Genomic DNA, 15,784 nt, shown 5'->3' with positions numbered 1-15,784 from the left:
TGGCTCTTGGGAATCTGGCTGAACTCACTTTACTGCTAAGATAGTGGGCTTTGTTACAATGACTGCAGTACCCTGAGCTTTAAAAAAGCCAATATAAAAGGACCTTTTTGCTAAAAAAAATTTGAAGGCTTTTGCTTCAGGAAATAATTAAACACTTGTAGTATTTTACTGATGTAGAATTTAAAGAAATTTATTAGTAAAAGCAACAGTTGTTATTATCCAACTAAACTGTATAAAAACTCCAGACAAATACTTGGTGACATTAATATCCTCCTAAATGACGCGTGTTTGAAGAGATGGCACAAGCCCTGTTGTTTGTGGACAGACAGGGAAGAGGGATGCTAAGTAAATACAACGACTCAGACGTAAAGAGATGCAGTTGATGCCAGAGCTTTGCTTTAAGACAAACAGACGAAACCTTAAATTCTGTCCCTGAGTAAGATGGAAGGATACCTCTCTAGATTCTGCTAGTTCGTTGGCAGCAGTGGCAACCTTTGGTGGTGTGTTCCTCTGTAATCCCTTCCTATGCAAAGCCTGCCTGTCACCCTGTGGCCTTAAACCGAACGTCACAAAGACGAAATCGGTCATTTCATCACTAGCTGTAGCTTTCTTGTTAGAGACTAAAGGCACCATCGTCCAAGGAAAATGGGCACCCACACCCTTCATCTCCCCACTGCCTTGCTCTTGACCTTGTCTCTCCAGAGCCGCTGCCGTCAATGGTTGATCCTCTCCCCCTGAATAACACCAGTTGGCTTAAGTTATCTTTGTCTTTTATTTCCAAAGACATATTCTCTGTTTGTTAAATTCAGCCCTCTGTCATATCCTTATACCTACTTCAAAACCATTTACCAAGCCAGACATGACTGTACGTGCCTGGAATCCCCAAATTCTGAGGAGGCAGGATGACCCAGAGCGAAGGCCCTCCTTATCTACATAGTAAACCCCAGGCCAGCCTGGCCCACAGGAGACACTGTGGGAAGGAAGGAAGGGAAGAGAAGGCGTTTACCAAACAAGTTTTCCTACCACCTGTTTTCCTCTGACTCAGTAACTCTTCGCTGACCTTTTCCTAAGCCTCATCCTGTCTCTTCAGAATGTCTACTTTTCCTCGTAACTTGAAGCCTTGATCTATGTCACTTTTGGTTATTGAGCTTCATCTTGTTTATATAACCTTTCTTAATTTTAGTGGAGGAAAAAAGATGAAAATAGCCCTTTATTCCCCTAATCTAGACAAATGCCCGTAATTTCCAGAGTACTCACTGTACACTTAGTGCCTGACAAGACACACGCACATAGCAAGGCACATACATGCTCATGGCAAGACACACACATGCTCATGGCAAGGCAATGTAGAGTGTATGTCAGGCCATGTCACACCACGTTCCTCCCAGTACACAAGGTCTTTTGAGCAGACCTTGCTCTGGTATTGGTCTACAAGATGAATTGAAGAAGAAAGATTCTCAAAAGCCTAAAAGATCCAGAGTCAATCCAGTTCCTTTGTTGAGTGTCCTCTCAAAAATGGAGCCTATCCTGTGAGCTAATGATAGACCCTGTCTGAAGTCAGGCTCCTCCCCGCTGTGCTCCGCTGACTGACAGCTGCCCATTGTCTAAGCAGAGCCCCCACTGTGTCTGACGCTGGTCTGTGGTACAGCCATATCCTAGTTTCTCACGCTAGAAGCTTCACTGTGGCTATGTTGTAGTTTAACAAATCCACTAGAGGTCACTGTTGTCACTGAGAATGGTTTTTCAATGTGTTGCTGCCTTTTAGAACAGCTGTTCTTATTGTTTAATGCAGAGATTTTTAAGTAATAAATGTAAATTTTACTATAGCAATTTAATGGTATTTAAAATACAAATTTTAAATCTATTCAAGTAATTAATATCTTATGCAATTAATTATAAACTTTTTAATTAATGCATCTTGCATTATAGTCTAATACATGCATATGCCTTTAAGAACAGTCATTAAATGTCTTGTTTTTTTCTACCACTTTTATGACATGCCGATTACCTGTGTGGTTTGTCACCCGCAGTTTGAAGAGCTCTGTTTTGTTCACTCTAGTTTGGGTTTTTAGTAGTTTTAGTACCACACAGCGGTCTTTAAGCACTAGACCACTGTTCCTCCCTTGTGGAAGCAGAAGTCTACATCTGTGTTCGCCCATTCTGATGTTCGGTCAGAATGAAACCGGACAGACTTGAGCAGCCTTGTCACAGGCGCGATCTGATAGGCGTTTAGACGAACCAGCTTGCTGTTCTTTGTAAAGAGGAAGGCTGAGAGAAGATTGGGTCAAAGTTTAGATGAGAAGGAAAGCCAGGGTGTTTTAGAATGTGTTTGAGCCCTGGCATGTCAGGGAAACAGAATAATTAATCTGACCCAATTCAGTCGCTCGTACATCGCTGTGAATACTAGGATGAATAATTCCCTAACTTTGTGCCTCAATAAGTTTACTACTTCTCTGATCGATGTGTTAGAGTTAGGAAGTCATTCATTATAGTGAAAAATATCTAAAATTAAAATGCATCCTGAAGTCCTGGGGAACAGTGCTTCTCGCAGGCATCTCCCCGTAGTCTGCCCGAGACGAACCACGAGGTCGTGCTGTGTTCATCTGCGTGAAGTCCCACAGTGTGACTGAGGAATTGCTCACCCAGCTCCTGCTCAGAAACAGACCATATACAGTTCTGATGCCAAAACAGTGTGCTTCTACATAGTCTGCGCTTGAATTTATAAATCCCGTATGGTTTTATACAAGTAGAGTTTGGCAGAGCTTGGGGCAGGACTTTCTAGAATTATGAGTTAAAATCTAAAAAGGAAGGACAAGTGTTGAACAGCCGATTTTGTCTTTAAATATCACATCTGAGTGAATGGTTAATGCTGACAGAGCTAAACGCATCATGTGGCCTAGAGCTGGGGATTTTTACATATCAGTTCTCAGCAATAAACATGCATAATCTGAGGGGAGGAAGCCAAAAACCTCTGCAGAGCAACTTTTATAACCTCTCCCTGAGCAGCCACCTCTGCTTAGTGATCAGAATAAACTCCTGAAAAGATTTCACTGTGTCTGAGGAGCTTTGAGGCCCCCACAGGGAGGACTGTTGGCAACCAGCTGTAAGTGTGTACATACACTTTGCAAGTGTTACGCGCGCGCACACATGTGTGTGTGTGTGTGTGTGTGTGTGTGTGTGTGTGTGTGTGTGTATGAACATATCTTTCCACAGGGGTCACATATCACATATTCTTCATACCAGATATTTACATTATGGCTTATAACAGTGAAAAAATTACAGTTATCAAGTAGCAGTGAAAATAATTTTATGGTGGGGGCCACCACAACGTGAGGAACTGCACTGAAGGGTCGCAGCATTAGGAAGGCTGAGAACCATGGCACTAGAGCCAGGTGCAGTGACATACACCTGTGAGCCTAAGGTTTCTGCAGAGGGATTAGGAATTGAAGGTCATTCTCCACTACCTGTGAGTTTGAGGCTAAATCATGTCTCAAGAAAAAAAATGAAAACAGTCACCTAGATTGGCTTTAATGAAAATAGTATAAATTATTTATTTTTAAAATTTTTATTCTCATACATTACATCCCAACTGCAGGTCAACCCCTCCCCCACCTCCTCTCAGCCCCTCCCCCCACCTCCTCTCTCCTCCAGATCCACTCCTCTTTCATTTCCCTTAAAAAAAAAAAAAAAAGAGCAGCCTCCCAGAGATATCACCAAACACAGCATAACTAGTTACCATAAGTCTAGATCCACGCCCTCATGTCAAGGCTGGACGAGGCCGCCCAGTAGGGGGAAAAGGGTCCCAAGAGCAGGCAAGAGTCAGAGACACCCCACTCCCGCTCTTAGGAGCCCCACAAACATCAAGTTCAGACCAGACAGGGTCTGTAACAGTCACTTCAGCCCTGTGGTCCCCTCGGAACCCTGCTTAGTCGACTCTGTGGGCTGTGTTCTCCTGGTGTTCTCCACCCTCTCGTGCAGGGTTTGCCTGGCTCTGCCTCTGTTCCAGTGGTTGCTGGATGCTGCTTCTCTGATGAGTTGGGCTGGACATCCATCTATGAGTATAGCAGAGTATCATTAGGAATCATTTGACTTTTTTCCCCATTCCTATTTGTTCCTATCCTGGGTCTCTGGGCTGTCCAGCCTCTCTCTGGTTCTGGCCCTTCAGCAGTGTCACGGGTGGGTTCCTTCTCAGGGCGTGGGTCTCAAGTGGGACCAGTTCCAGTCATTAGTTGGCCACTCCCACAGGTCCTGTGCCAACATTACCTCAGCGTATCTTGCAGGCAGCCCCACTGCTGGAAACTTTGCCTGGTTATGGAAGATGGCCAGTTCAGTCTCCATGACTACGAGACTTCTCTAGGGTCATTCTCGTAGAGTCGAGGGAGTTTCCACTGCACTGGGTTTCTGTATCAGCCCCCTCCATGCCCCAGATTCCAGTCATCTCTCCAGTATTCTCCATCCCTACCTGCCCCAGTCTAGCCGCAGTATTTATCCCCTCCAAGGGAGATCTGTGTGTCCTCTCTTGAGCCCTCTTTGTTATGTAGCTTCTCTGGGTCTGTGGATTGTAGCGTAATTATCCTCTATTTAACAGCTAATGTCCATATATAAGTGAGCACATACCATGCTTTTCTTCATAGGTCTAGTTACCTCACTCAGGATGATTTTTTTCTAGCTCCACCCATTTGCCTGCACATTTCATGATGTCACTGTTTTTAACATCTGAGCAGTACTCCACTGTGTAAAGGAACCACATTTTCTTTAGTTCTTCCGTTGAGGAGCATCTGGGTGGCTTCCAGGTTCTGACTGCTATGCGTAAACCTGCAGGGAACATGACTGAGCAGGTGTGCCTGAGGTGGATGCAGTGCCCAGGTCTGGGCCCAGGAGTGGAAAGCTGCATCTTGGTAGACTGAGTCCCAGTTTTCTGAGAAGCCGTCATAGTGATTTCCGTAGTGGCTGTACAAGTTTGCACTCCCACCAGCAATGGAGCAGTGTTTCCTTTGCTCCGGCATGAGCTGTTGCTTGTGTTTTTGATCTCAGCCATTCTGACAGGTGTAAGATTGAATCTCAGAGTTGTTTTGCTTTGCATTTCCCTGATGGCTAAGGATGTTGAACATTTCTTTAAGTGCTTCTCAGCCATTTGAGATTCCTCTGCTGAGAATTCTCTATTTAGATCTGTACCCCATTTTTTAATTTAATTATTTGGATTGTTGATATCCAGTTTTTTGAGTTCTTTATATTATATATTAACCCTTTGTTGGATGTAGAATTGGTGAAAATCTTTTCCCATTCTGTAGGCTGCTGTTTTGTCCTATTGATGATGTCCTTTGCCTTGCAGAAGCTTTTCAGTTTCATGGGGTCCCATTTATTGATGTTCTTAGTGCCTATGTTATTGGTGTTCTGTGCAGGAAGTTGTCTCCAGTGCCAATGCATTCAAGGCTACCAGTGTGTCTAGTTTTATTTGACCCATTTGGACTTGAGTTTTGTGCAGGGTGATACAGATCCATTTGCATTCTTCTACCTGCTGACTGACATCCAGTTAATCCAGCACCATTTGTGAAGATGCTTTCTTTTTTTTCCCAATTGTGTATTTCTGGCTTCTTTATCAAAAAAATCAGGTTTCCATAGCTGTGTGGATTTACTTCTGGGTCTTCAATTCTATTTCATTGATCACCTGTCCTTTTTTGCCATACCATGTGATTTTTATTACTATTGCTCTGCAGTAAAGTTTAAAGTCAGGGATGATGATTCCTCTGGATGTTCTTTTATTGTACATAATTGTTTCAGCTTTTCTGGTGTTTTTGTTTTCTCACGTGAAGAAGAGAATTGCCCTTTCATGGTCTGTAAAGAATTGTGTTGGGATTTTGATAGGGCTTGCATTATCTGTAGATTGCTTTTGGTACGATGGCCATTTTTACTATGTTAATCCTATCAATCCATGAGCATGGGAGATCCTTCCATCTTCTGATATGAGCTGTGGGCTGGGATATGGTACTGAGGAGAGAGAGAGCTGTTGGGTAGTCTGGGCAGGCTCTGAGGAAGTGTTGGCGGTCTATAGGGTGGGCTTAGCATGGGTACTAGGTGCCAGCATGGCCTTTCTAGATTAAAAACTTTATAATCATTTTGAAAACATGTCTTAAGTAGAGTAGTTACTAGTTTTGTGTTTTCTAAATGAGCTTCCAGAACTATCACCAGGGCAACATAAATTATGAAGAAAATATTTAGCATGAAGAGAAATAACAATTTTAACATGCACAAAGAATTTTAACTTCATCTAAGAAAGAATAGGAAAGGCAGTGTATCCTGTCTCATTCTCTGTAAAGATGCACACAACAAAAATAAACATCTCGTTGGTCGTAGTGTGGGACCATTACTCATTTCATAGATTAGGGACCAACAAAGGCACTAAGTCACTTAAAATACTGCCTGGTAAACCCAGCATGGTGATGCATGCCTACAATCCCGGCTTGAGGCCAGCCTGGTCTACAGAGAGAGTTCCAGGACAGCCAGAGCTATTACACAAAGAAAACCTATCTCGAAAAAACCAAACCAAACCAAAAAACAAACAATCTAGTAACAGTGTTGACTGAGTCTCTCTGTAAAGTCAGAGGGAACAGAAGCAAGAACAGTAAGATTTGTAAAACACCATCAAGAGGAGCAAACCAAGTTTCCCTCAGGTATTTTTTGGGGGTGGGGCAGGGGGCTTGTTGTTGTCTTCCTGACACTAGAGCCGCCTGCCATGGAAGGAGCGTAATTTGAATTTGAGGTAAGACCTGAATTCTAATCTCGATGATCCAAGGTTCCCCTTTCCTTACCTGTGAAAACAGCTGGCAGTTGGAGGATCATTTGAAATAGTATGTGAACCGTGGAGCCGGTCTGTAACGGTGGCAGACAGCTGAGCTGCAGTAGAAATGCAGTGAACAGCACACAGAACACCTATTAAACGATGACCTCATGTTCTGCGCATCCGGCTGTGCCATCCCTTCATGATTCACCGCTACCCTTTAAGCCCAAGGCCTGGCAATGGTTCCACCTCCAAGCTGAATCATCAGCCCCTTTACCACAATTTTAAAAACCTGTTGTTGTGGTTAGTGTTAACTCTCAGCTTAGGAGAATCTAGAATCACCTGGGAGGGGGCTTCTCCGCACGTCCCCCTGGGGGCGGGGATTAGTGAGACCCGCCCACTGTGAACCGCACCTGCACCTTCCCTGTCGGGATGATGGAAGGGAAGCCGTACGGCTGCAGCAGGTATCCGTCACTCTGCTTCCCACTAGACACAGTGGCGCTAGCTGACTGGAGCTTGCCTCTCTGACCTCCCTACAGTGATGCCTGAAACCATGGCCAAAATGTTGGTACTTACTATGTGCTCATATCCCTCCTGCTCTCAGAAGCAGAGATTTTATTTCTTTAAAAAACAAACAAACAGACACCACCAGGTGAGCCTGTGGTACCAGCTGCTGAAGAGGCTGGGGCAGGAGATCAGTTGAGTCCTGAACTTAAAGACCGGTGTGATTAACATAGTGTAATCCCATTTCAAAAAAATAAATCTACAAAATGAAATTCAAACTAGCTTAAATTGTATTAATAATATAAAATGTTTCAGTTAGATTGTCCCTTGATTCAGCAGCATTTGGATCCCTGCTGCCGTCAGGGTTGTAAGCTAGAGTTTCCTCTCTGACCACAGCTTTGATCTTGTCTGCAGCCCTCAGCCGGCTGCGACCTCCTCCTGACCCTTCTGGGCTGACAGACTCTTAGCATATTTGATCTCAGACTCCACATTCGGTGGTTACAGCCTTGCCCTCAAAGACAATTCCAAATTCTTTCTTGTTTAACTTTCTGCCCTTTCCACCTCCCAAGGTCCAGTCATTTTCCCCCTGTACTTGGATTGCTGGACATTACTGAGAAAGTTTTTAAGACCAATAACATTTTTGGGTTTTGGTTGTCTGGGGTTGTTAAACTACATATTTTAGGGACCGTGGAACTTAAGCATGTAGTAATAGGTACAAGATGCTTGGCTTGTGTGAAAGGGTTGGGGTTGGAATGCAGGTGGTGAGGAGGCCTGCTGGCTCGCGTCTATAATACTAGCATTTGAGAGGCTGAGGCAGGAGAAGGGTAGATTTAAGGCTAGCTGAACTTTGTAATGGTTCCAGACCAGCCTGAAACATAGTGAAACTCAAAAACAGATAGATACTTAAATACATATACACCTAAATACCCTCCCGCCCATGTCCACCTGGCACCCACCAAAGCTGTATCTCCGGCATTCCATGGGCCTAATCACAACTGCCCCTCATTTTCCCATTTGTGTTATCTAATCCACAGGTCTTTCTACTCACTTTCAACGTCCATCCCAACCTCCAACCTCCAGTGTGTTTTAACCCACTATGCTCGAACACGTGGGCATGTTGGCCTCCATCAGCGCTGGTCTCTTCCCGTGCTCTCGGTTCTCTCTTCACTGCAAATGCAATGGTCTGCTCTTTGTTATAATTTTTCTTTCTTTCTCCCTGCCTGCCTCCTTGGTTTAGTCCACTCTTCTTGCTCTTAGAATGCTTCTCTTCCCTCTACTTTAAAAAAGAAAAAGAACAATAAAAGAAATGGTTGCCACCAAAATAGTTCTTGGTGATCTCGGCAAGAGCCGTTTAAGACAAGTATTGGGTGTAGAGCCCAGCAGACAGAGGCTGGTGACTAGATGGCAGATGTGGAGCTGAAAATGAGTGCAGACTTTGTGTGTCCTGTCTACATGTATGTTTATGTTCCATGTGCATGCAGTGCCCTTCCAGTCCAGACGCGCACACAGGTTCCTTGGGTCTAGATGGCTGTGATCCCTCACATAGGTCCTCTGGAAGGGCAGTCAGTGCACCTGCTCTTACCTCAAAGCCATCTCCCCAGCTAGAGTACAGACTTCTTTAAAGGAAGCTTACAACAAAGATGTTAGTGAAGTAGACACCTGCTTGCATGTTAAGAGGGTGGGTTTAAGCATGATTATCTGTTCTAGAAAGGTGGGCATAAAGAGTGAGTTCATAGGTTTAACTTCAAATGTTGCTTAGCTATAAACTGTACATAAGACCAGATGAGATCGTGCCTTTCGATCTTTCCTTGATTGGCTCAGCATCATTTCTGATTTCCTGTTCATGTGTCTCTCATGCACGTAACATGTTCTTATGATGAGTCTGATTTTTTATAACAAAAATCTGTTTGACAAAAAATTACTATGAAATTTGTGCGTGATATTTATGTGAGTGATATTTCATGTGTGTGATATATAAATATGTGTGATGGGTATATATGTGTGATATGCTTTTGTGAGTGATATATATGTGTGATATGCCTTTGTGAGTGATATATTGGTATATTAGTATGATATATATTAGAGTGATACATCTATATTTGTATATAGAGAGTGATATATTATATTTCAGGCACGATTGGTCTGATGAGAAGCTGAATGGACAGTACTGAGAGAGGAGATATAGGTAGGACTCCCAAGCAGGGAGAGTAAGGAGGAGGAGGAATTTAGGCTTGGGGGAAGGAAGAAAAAGAGATGCCAGGGCCATGTGTGCTGGGTAACTTGCTCTATCGCTGTTTGCCTCGTCCTCTTGAACAGGATCGGAACATGAAGCTAGGCTGACAGCCAGCCTATCTCTGCTCCCCTCAGTGGGGTCACATTTAAGCACATAGCTAACCGAGCCTTTTACATGACCGCCAGGGATTTGTACCCGCCGAGGCGTTTCCCCAACCCTAGGAGGACAGCGTATGTGCAATGGCACATGGACTCCGTAGCCCACCGCAGCAGCATCTTCCCTGGCTTGGAATCCTGGACTGTGAGAGTAGAGATAGCGTTAGCTGAGTGCTGACTAGAATGAGCAAGCAGGGACCCATGCGTTTATTCTCTTCCTGCTCCTGACTGTGGATGTGGTGTCTCCAGTTCCTCGGTGGTGGATTGTAGCCTGGAATTATGAGCCAGTAAGTTCTTTCTTTGCTAAATTACCTTTCTCGGTACTTTATCACTGCCGGCAGAAATGAAACTGGACACCACATGTGCCTGGCAACCCGAGTTTGATTCTCAGAGTCCATGTGAGGGCAGAAGCGAAAACTGACTCCAGAGTTGCCTGTGTGTTGACTGAGCTTTCTGTCCCGACTGGTTCCACAGTTGTTCAGTCCCAGAGAAACACACAGAGGTCTACATTATTATAAACTGATTGGCCTAATAAGTGAAGCGTCTTATTAATTCTTACATCTTAAACTAGGCCATTATTCTTGCCTATGTTAACCATGTGGCTTGGTACCTTTATCCATGAGGCATTCTCATATGGCTTCCTCTGTGGCTGGGTCACAGCTGTAGACTCTTTCTCTTCCCAGAATTCTGTTCTCCTTGCCCCGCCTCTACTTCCTGCCTGGCTACTGACCAAATCAGCGTCTTATTAAACCAATACAAGTGACAGATCTTTACAGGGCACAAGAGCATTGTCCCACAGCACTTCCCTCCTCTCCGATTGCTCTAGCTGTGTCCAGGATACACAGGGAATGAGTGAGGGCATAGGTCGGAAGAGTAGGAGAGGGTAGAGACAGAGCCAGCAGCAATGGAACAGTCTGTCTGTAGCTGGGGAGTTATGAATAACCATGTGAGGAGGACCACGATCGCGGCGGCCATGACGATTCAGTGAGCAGAGGCAGTGGGGAGCTGGAGGAGTTGAGATGCTGAGGAACGACCTGCATTTAGCCTCCAATTGAAGGCTGAGGTGCGAAAGGGAAAACGCCTTCAAAAAGCTCACTCATTTTTAAGATTTAGGAATTACTCAGCTGCAGGTGGTGGCAGATGGCAGCCGCCAGTTTTACCCCGTGTACCTTCTGATGTGAAGAACTCCGGATGTGATGGGGAAGACTGCCATAGTCAGCAGTGAGCGGTTCCACACGGAGCCAAGAGTGACAGCAGCTTGTCACCGCTGTGATCACTGCCGAGGGAAACACTTAGGCCTGGCATTTTAAATTGGCAGCCTTGAAATGCCAAAATTCAAATAAGTTCTAGTTTCATACGTGCATTTAGCTTGTCTTCATTGAAAGGTTGGGTTAGTATTTTTGTTGTTGCTGTTGTCGGGTTATTATTTTGTGATGATTTCACAATCCTCCCAGTGCACCCTTGTTTGGGACTTTAGTCCGAAATGGTGCCTTAGTGACTCTCTGGTGTGCTCTGGGCCTTCTTAGTGTTTCTGTTTGCTTCACATGTCTTCTTGGCGTTTAGAAGGTGCTCAGTGGTGCAGCCTTTGCCCAATGTGCCCGCTCCCTAATTCAAGTTCGCACTACAAAATTCTCTGGAAAAGGCATCTTTTTAGTCACTTCAGAGGTGCTATGGATTTTTTCTGTCCTCATGGATTTGCTGACTGTCTTGTTTGTCCGTCTTTGTATTTGCCTTCTTTTTTCTTTGAAGCTGGCCTCGAACTTGCTGGGTCACCAAAGGTGACCTTGAACTTTTGTTCTTTGATGAGACACTTTGGGGAGACACAATACACACGTCTACTCACCCCCAGTTAGGGCACCCACGACAGACCAAAATACTCATGAAGGTCAAATGTGTTTTCTGACATTATGTACCAAATTGTTCATGAAATTAAGTTTAACTTACTTGATTTGTACAGCCACTGGAGAGGTGGCTCAGTGGGGAAGAGCACTTAGCTGCTCTCCCAGAGGACCGTTCCCAACAACTATACGGCAGCTCACAACTGTCTGTAACTCCACCTCTAACTTACCTGACACCCTCTTCTGCCTTCTCCAGGCACTGCACACACAGGTTGCACCAACACTCAGGTCTGGTACGGTGGCACCGTTAATCCCAGCTGTGGGATATAGAGTAAGACCCTCCCACCCCCAAAAAAACCATAGTACAACAATATGATTGCTATCTCAGGAGTTAGGTTGATTGGATAAGAATTGCAACATAGTCTCTGCCTTCAAGGAGCTGGTGGATCAGTGTAACTTAAACATTTACGTAACAGTTCTGACAATAAGAAACAAAGTAATTGACTACCCAGATCTGACAGTGTTGGGGATTTAGAGACGAGAGTGGTCCGCTTATACTGGGTGCATGGAATTTGACCTTAATTCGCAAATGACTTTTAGGTAAAAAACAAAACACTGGATCCAGATTTTTTTTTGCATGTGTTTTTAGTAGTTTGCCCTTTGATTTTTTTCTTAAAGAAAGAAAAATCTTCATTCAAATTACTTCTTCAATTATGTTTCCTATGCAGTGTGGTTACAGAAAACCCTTGACTGTGTTTGATGTGTTACCTTTGGTCTCCTCTCTCTGGTTTGTTCCAGGCCCCCCGATTTCCAGTTGCTGAAGGAAGGACAAAGGTTCGTTCGCATCAGCTTGGCTGTCCTGAGTGGCCAGGTGGCGTGAGCTCCTGGACTTCCTGTGCTGCTGTGGCACAAAGAACGCGTGAAGTGTTCAGCGTCTTCTTTTGTGAGGGAAAGACGATTTGTTTGATCTGACTGATTTATTACCCAGCTGTCCCTCTGAGGACGTCTAATTGAACCTGTTGAAACAGACACAAACACAGCCTTCATCTCAGATACGGTCCCTTTGTTGGTGAGGTGGTGCATTGTATTTGAGAAAGGTTTTTGTGGTCTTACAGGATTCTAAGATATTAATGTGTTGCTTAGTTATTTGAAGGAATATCTAGAGCTTCAGTATAAACGTGGGTTGTGGGTTTGTTTTTCCCAACCCCACCGCAAAGCTCGTAGTGTGGTGTGCTCAACAGCAGCCATCGCTCAGAACAGATCCCCCAGCTCTCAGTTAAACGTCCCTGGTTCTCAGTCACAGGTATTCAGCACAGAGAAGAGACTCTTGTTTATCGGCGGACACCGTAAAACCTCAAGAGAAATAACAAGACATAAACTACTAGTTTTATTCTAACTTTTTTTTATTTGTTTCTTTTTTTGGTATTTATGTGTTTGCCCAGGAAGGTCAGGAGAGGGCATTGGATTCCCTAGAACTGAAGTTCTGGGCAGTTGTGAGCCACCTGTGGGTCCTGGGTCTCGAACCCAGGTCCAGCACGAGTGGTCTTAACTGCTGAGCATCTTCTCAGCCGGCGGTCTTGTTTCCTGCAGTTACGCTTGCTTTCTTCTCACCCAGCAGTCCTTGCCTCCCTCCTCTCTCCCCACACGTGCTCACCCACAGGAGAGCCCCGACGTGTGCATGAGCACCGCCTCTGGCGCACTCTTGTTTGGCCCCACGTGGACTGCAGGGCTCCTGTTTGTCTTCACTCCTTCTGAACTCCTAATCCTATTTCAGTTGAATCTGAAAAGTGAAAGATAGAATCTTTCATTGAATAATGTTGATGTACCAACTTCATTTTCTGTTTTGACCTTTGTGTTTTTTATTCCGTGGAACTTTCTGTATAATGGTCAGCTAGAGCTAGAAAATATTCTGTTTTTTCAAGCAAAAATCAAAATCATTGAACAGGATAGTGTCCTTAAAATGTTATAGTGTTTGTTTGCTGTGCTGCTTTTAAGAATTGTAAAATAGGGCTGGGTGGTGGTGGTGGTGGCTCATGCCTTTAATCTCAGCACTGAGGGAGGCAGAGGCAGGTGGATCTCTGTGATTCAAGGTCAGCCTGGTCTACGGAGTGAGTTCTAGGATAGCTAGGGCTACACAGAGAAACTCCATCTTGAAAAACAAACAAAAGAATTGTAAAAATGGTTAGCAACAGACAAAGGAAACCTGGAAAAGAATTGTATCAAACATGTATTAGGTTTGGAGAAATTACAGCCTTCTGGAGTTTATGTGAGAGAGTATAAGTAAGGCTATGTCTAAGGGATGGAAATTCCAGACTGTAACTGGGAATGCTTGTCTTCCCGTTGTAACTGGTTTTGCTCGTCTTTCCCTGTACAGTGGCCGCTCTGGAGAAGTCGTCCAGTTCTTCAGTGACGCCATCACACCAGCAGACATTGATAGTCCTGGTGCCCGTGAGGCCCAGAGTGAAGCCACAGCTCCCAGCGCTTGGTGTGATCACACCACAGACGATGAGCAAGACTTCGTCTCTTCGCTTCTCCCCGGACACGGAGCAAGGGCAGCCGACACGAGGCCACAGCCACACAGGGAGAGCAGCATAAGGAAGAAGAAAGTGACCTCCAGGCACAGAGAGCAGACAGTGGCTGATGTCACTGAGCAGCTGGGTAACTGCAGATTGGATGGTCAGGAGAAAATGGCTGCCCGTGAGCTTCCTTCCAAGAGAGAAAATACGCAGACTTCCTCACCTGGCTCTTCAGCGGCTTCGGACAGCAGACACAGTGTGTCAGAAGTCACTCTGGTAGGGATAAGCAAGAAGAGTGCTGAGCATTTCAGGGTCAAATTTGCCAAGTCTAACCAAGGGTCTGGGCCAGCCTCTGGCCCAGGGCAGGATCCTGAGGTCGCAAAGGCAAGCTTACTTCGAGTTCTGAAGGACACCTTGACTGAGTGGAAGACAGAAGAAACGTTGAAGTTTTTGTATGGCCCAGATCTTGCCTCCGTGTGCCTGAAACTGCCTTCAGCCCCCATAGCTGATGAAGAACTCGATGAAGATGACTTAAGTTGTGACCCAGCTAGTTGTGGTCCTGCCGTGAGCCAACCCCAGAACAACTTAGATGAGACACTACCCTTTAGAGGCTCAGACACGGCCACGAAGCCACTGCCAAGTTACGAGAACTTGAAAAAAGAAACAGAAATGCTGAATCTGAGGGTCAGGGAGTTCTACAGAGGACGCTATGTTTTAAATGAGGAAACTACCAAGTCGCAGGACCCAGGAGAGGTATGTCTTCTGATGGATATTTGTAGGCTGCTCATATTAGGAGAACTCAGCAAAGCAAATCTGGGCACAAGGCTCATGCTCTTTGCCGTAGGGTAGATTGATGAGATAGTCAGATGCTCTCTGAGGTACTGTTTGGTTAGCGTGTCCGTGTGAAATGTTACAGACGTGACTGGGGAGCTGGCTCATGGGAGAAGGTGCTCGCTCCCCAAGCCTCAGGAGCTGAGTTCAGACCCTGGCACTCATGACTTTAGGCACAGTGGTGTGCATCTGCTACCCACTGCCAGGCAAGCGAAGGGACGGAGGCAGGGGGGCTCCAGTCTAGAAGAAACATCTCCACATTCAGTGAGAGGCTCTCTCGAAGCTAAGGTGGGAACCGTGATAGAGTAAGACATGCAGCATTGACCTCTGGCCTCCACGTGCCCGTGAACGCACACACACAGGTGTATAAAACACACCTCGCAAACACACAGATGGAATGTCACAGATGAGAATGCTGTGTAAAAGGACTCACTGGGAAGTAGTGGATAGAGTTCCCCTCGGCCATCTGCTAGCTTCTTAAAACTCAGTTCTTTGTGTCTCTGCTCTGTAAATGGGACTTTGCATAGCTTCCGCTGGCATTTGTTCAGAGTGAGTGACATAGCAGCTGTGTACAAAGTCATCATCCATGGAGGCTGAGTGTAGGGAGGACCTTGTAATGTTCCCATTGCGTAGGTGTGTTCACATGTGCTATGTGGGACGTCACAGAGCATGAGACAGGAGTGGATAACAGTCAGGTGTCAGTGATTTTGCCCTAAGATTGAAAACATGCTTGGAGATTTGGGGAGGGAAGGTAGAAATAGAATAATATAGAAATTTCTCAGATCTTTACAGACTTGTGTCAAACCCTTCCCTATACTTGCAATCACAGTATCAATACAAGACATCATCCAAAACTTACATTAAGCTCGGAGGAACTGTTTCCTCCAGAGACTGCATAGACGTTACCATTGCTGCAGTTTTGCACTGAG

The 15,784-nt window shown here is 45.1% G+C and overlaps 1 protein-coding gene across 3 annotated transcripts in view; it reads left to right on the top strand.

The window, feature by feature from the left end:
- The window catches only part of Rpap2 (RNA polymerase II associated protein 2), a 65,580-nt gene that overhangs the window by 6,744 nt on the left and 43,052 nt on the right, over positions 1–15,784 (top strand). For all 3 annotated transcript variants that reach the window (XM_075943100.1, XM_075943097.1, XM_075943099.1), the window contains exons 7-8: positions 12,307–12,342; positions 13,883–14,777. In XM_075943100.1, coding sequence (XP_075799215.1) covers positions 12,307–12,342; positions 13,883–14,777 — 931 coding nt within the window. The remainder of the gene's footprint in view (positions 1–12,306; positions 12,343–13,882; positions 14,778–15,784) is intronic.

This window comes from Microtus pennsylvanicus, chromosome 12, assembly GCF_037038515.1.
Source record: "Microtus pennsylvanicus isolate mMicPen1 chromosome 12, mMicPen1.hap1, whole genome shotgun sequence".
NCBI classification, from domain to species: Eukaryota; Metazoa; Chordata; class Mammalia; order Rodentia; family Cricetidae; genus Microtus; species Microtus pennsylvanicus.
Note: the sequence above shows the minus strand (reverse complement) of the source record. Positions and strands in the feature narration are given on the sequence as shown.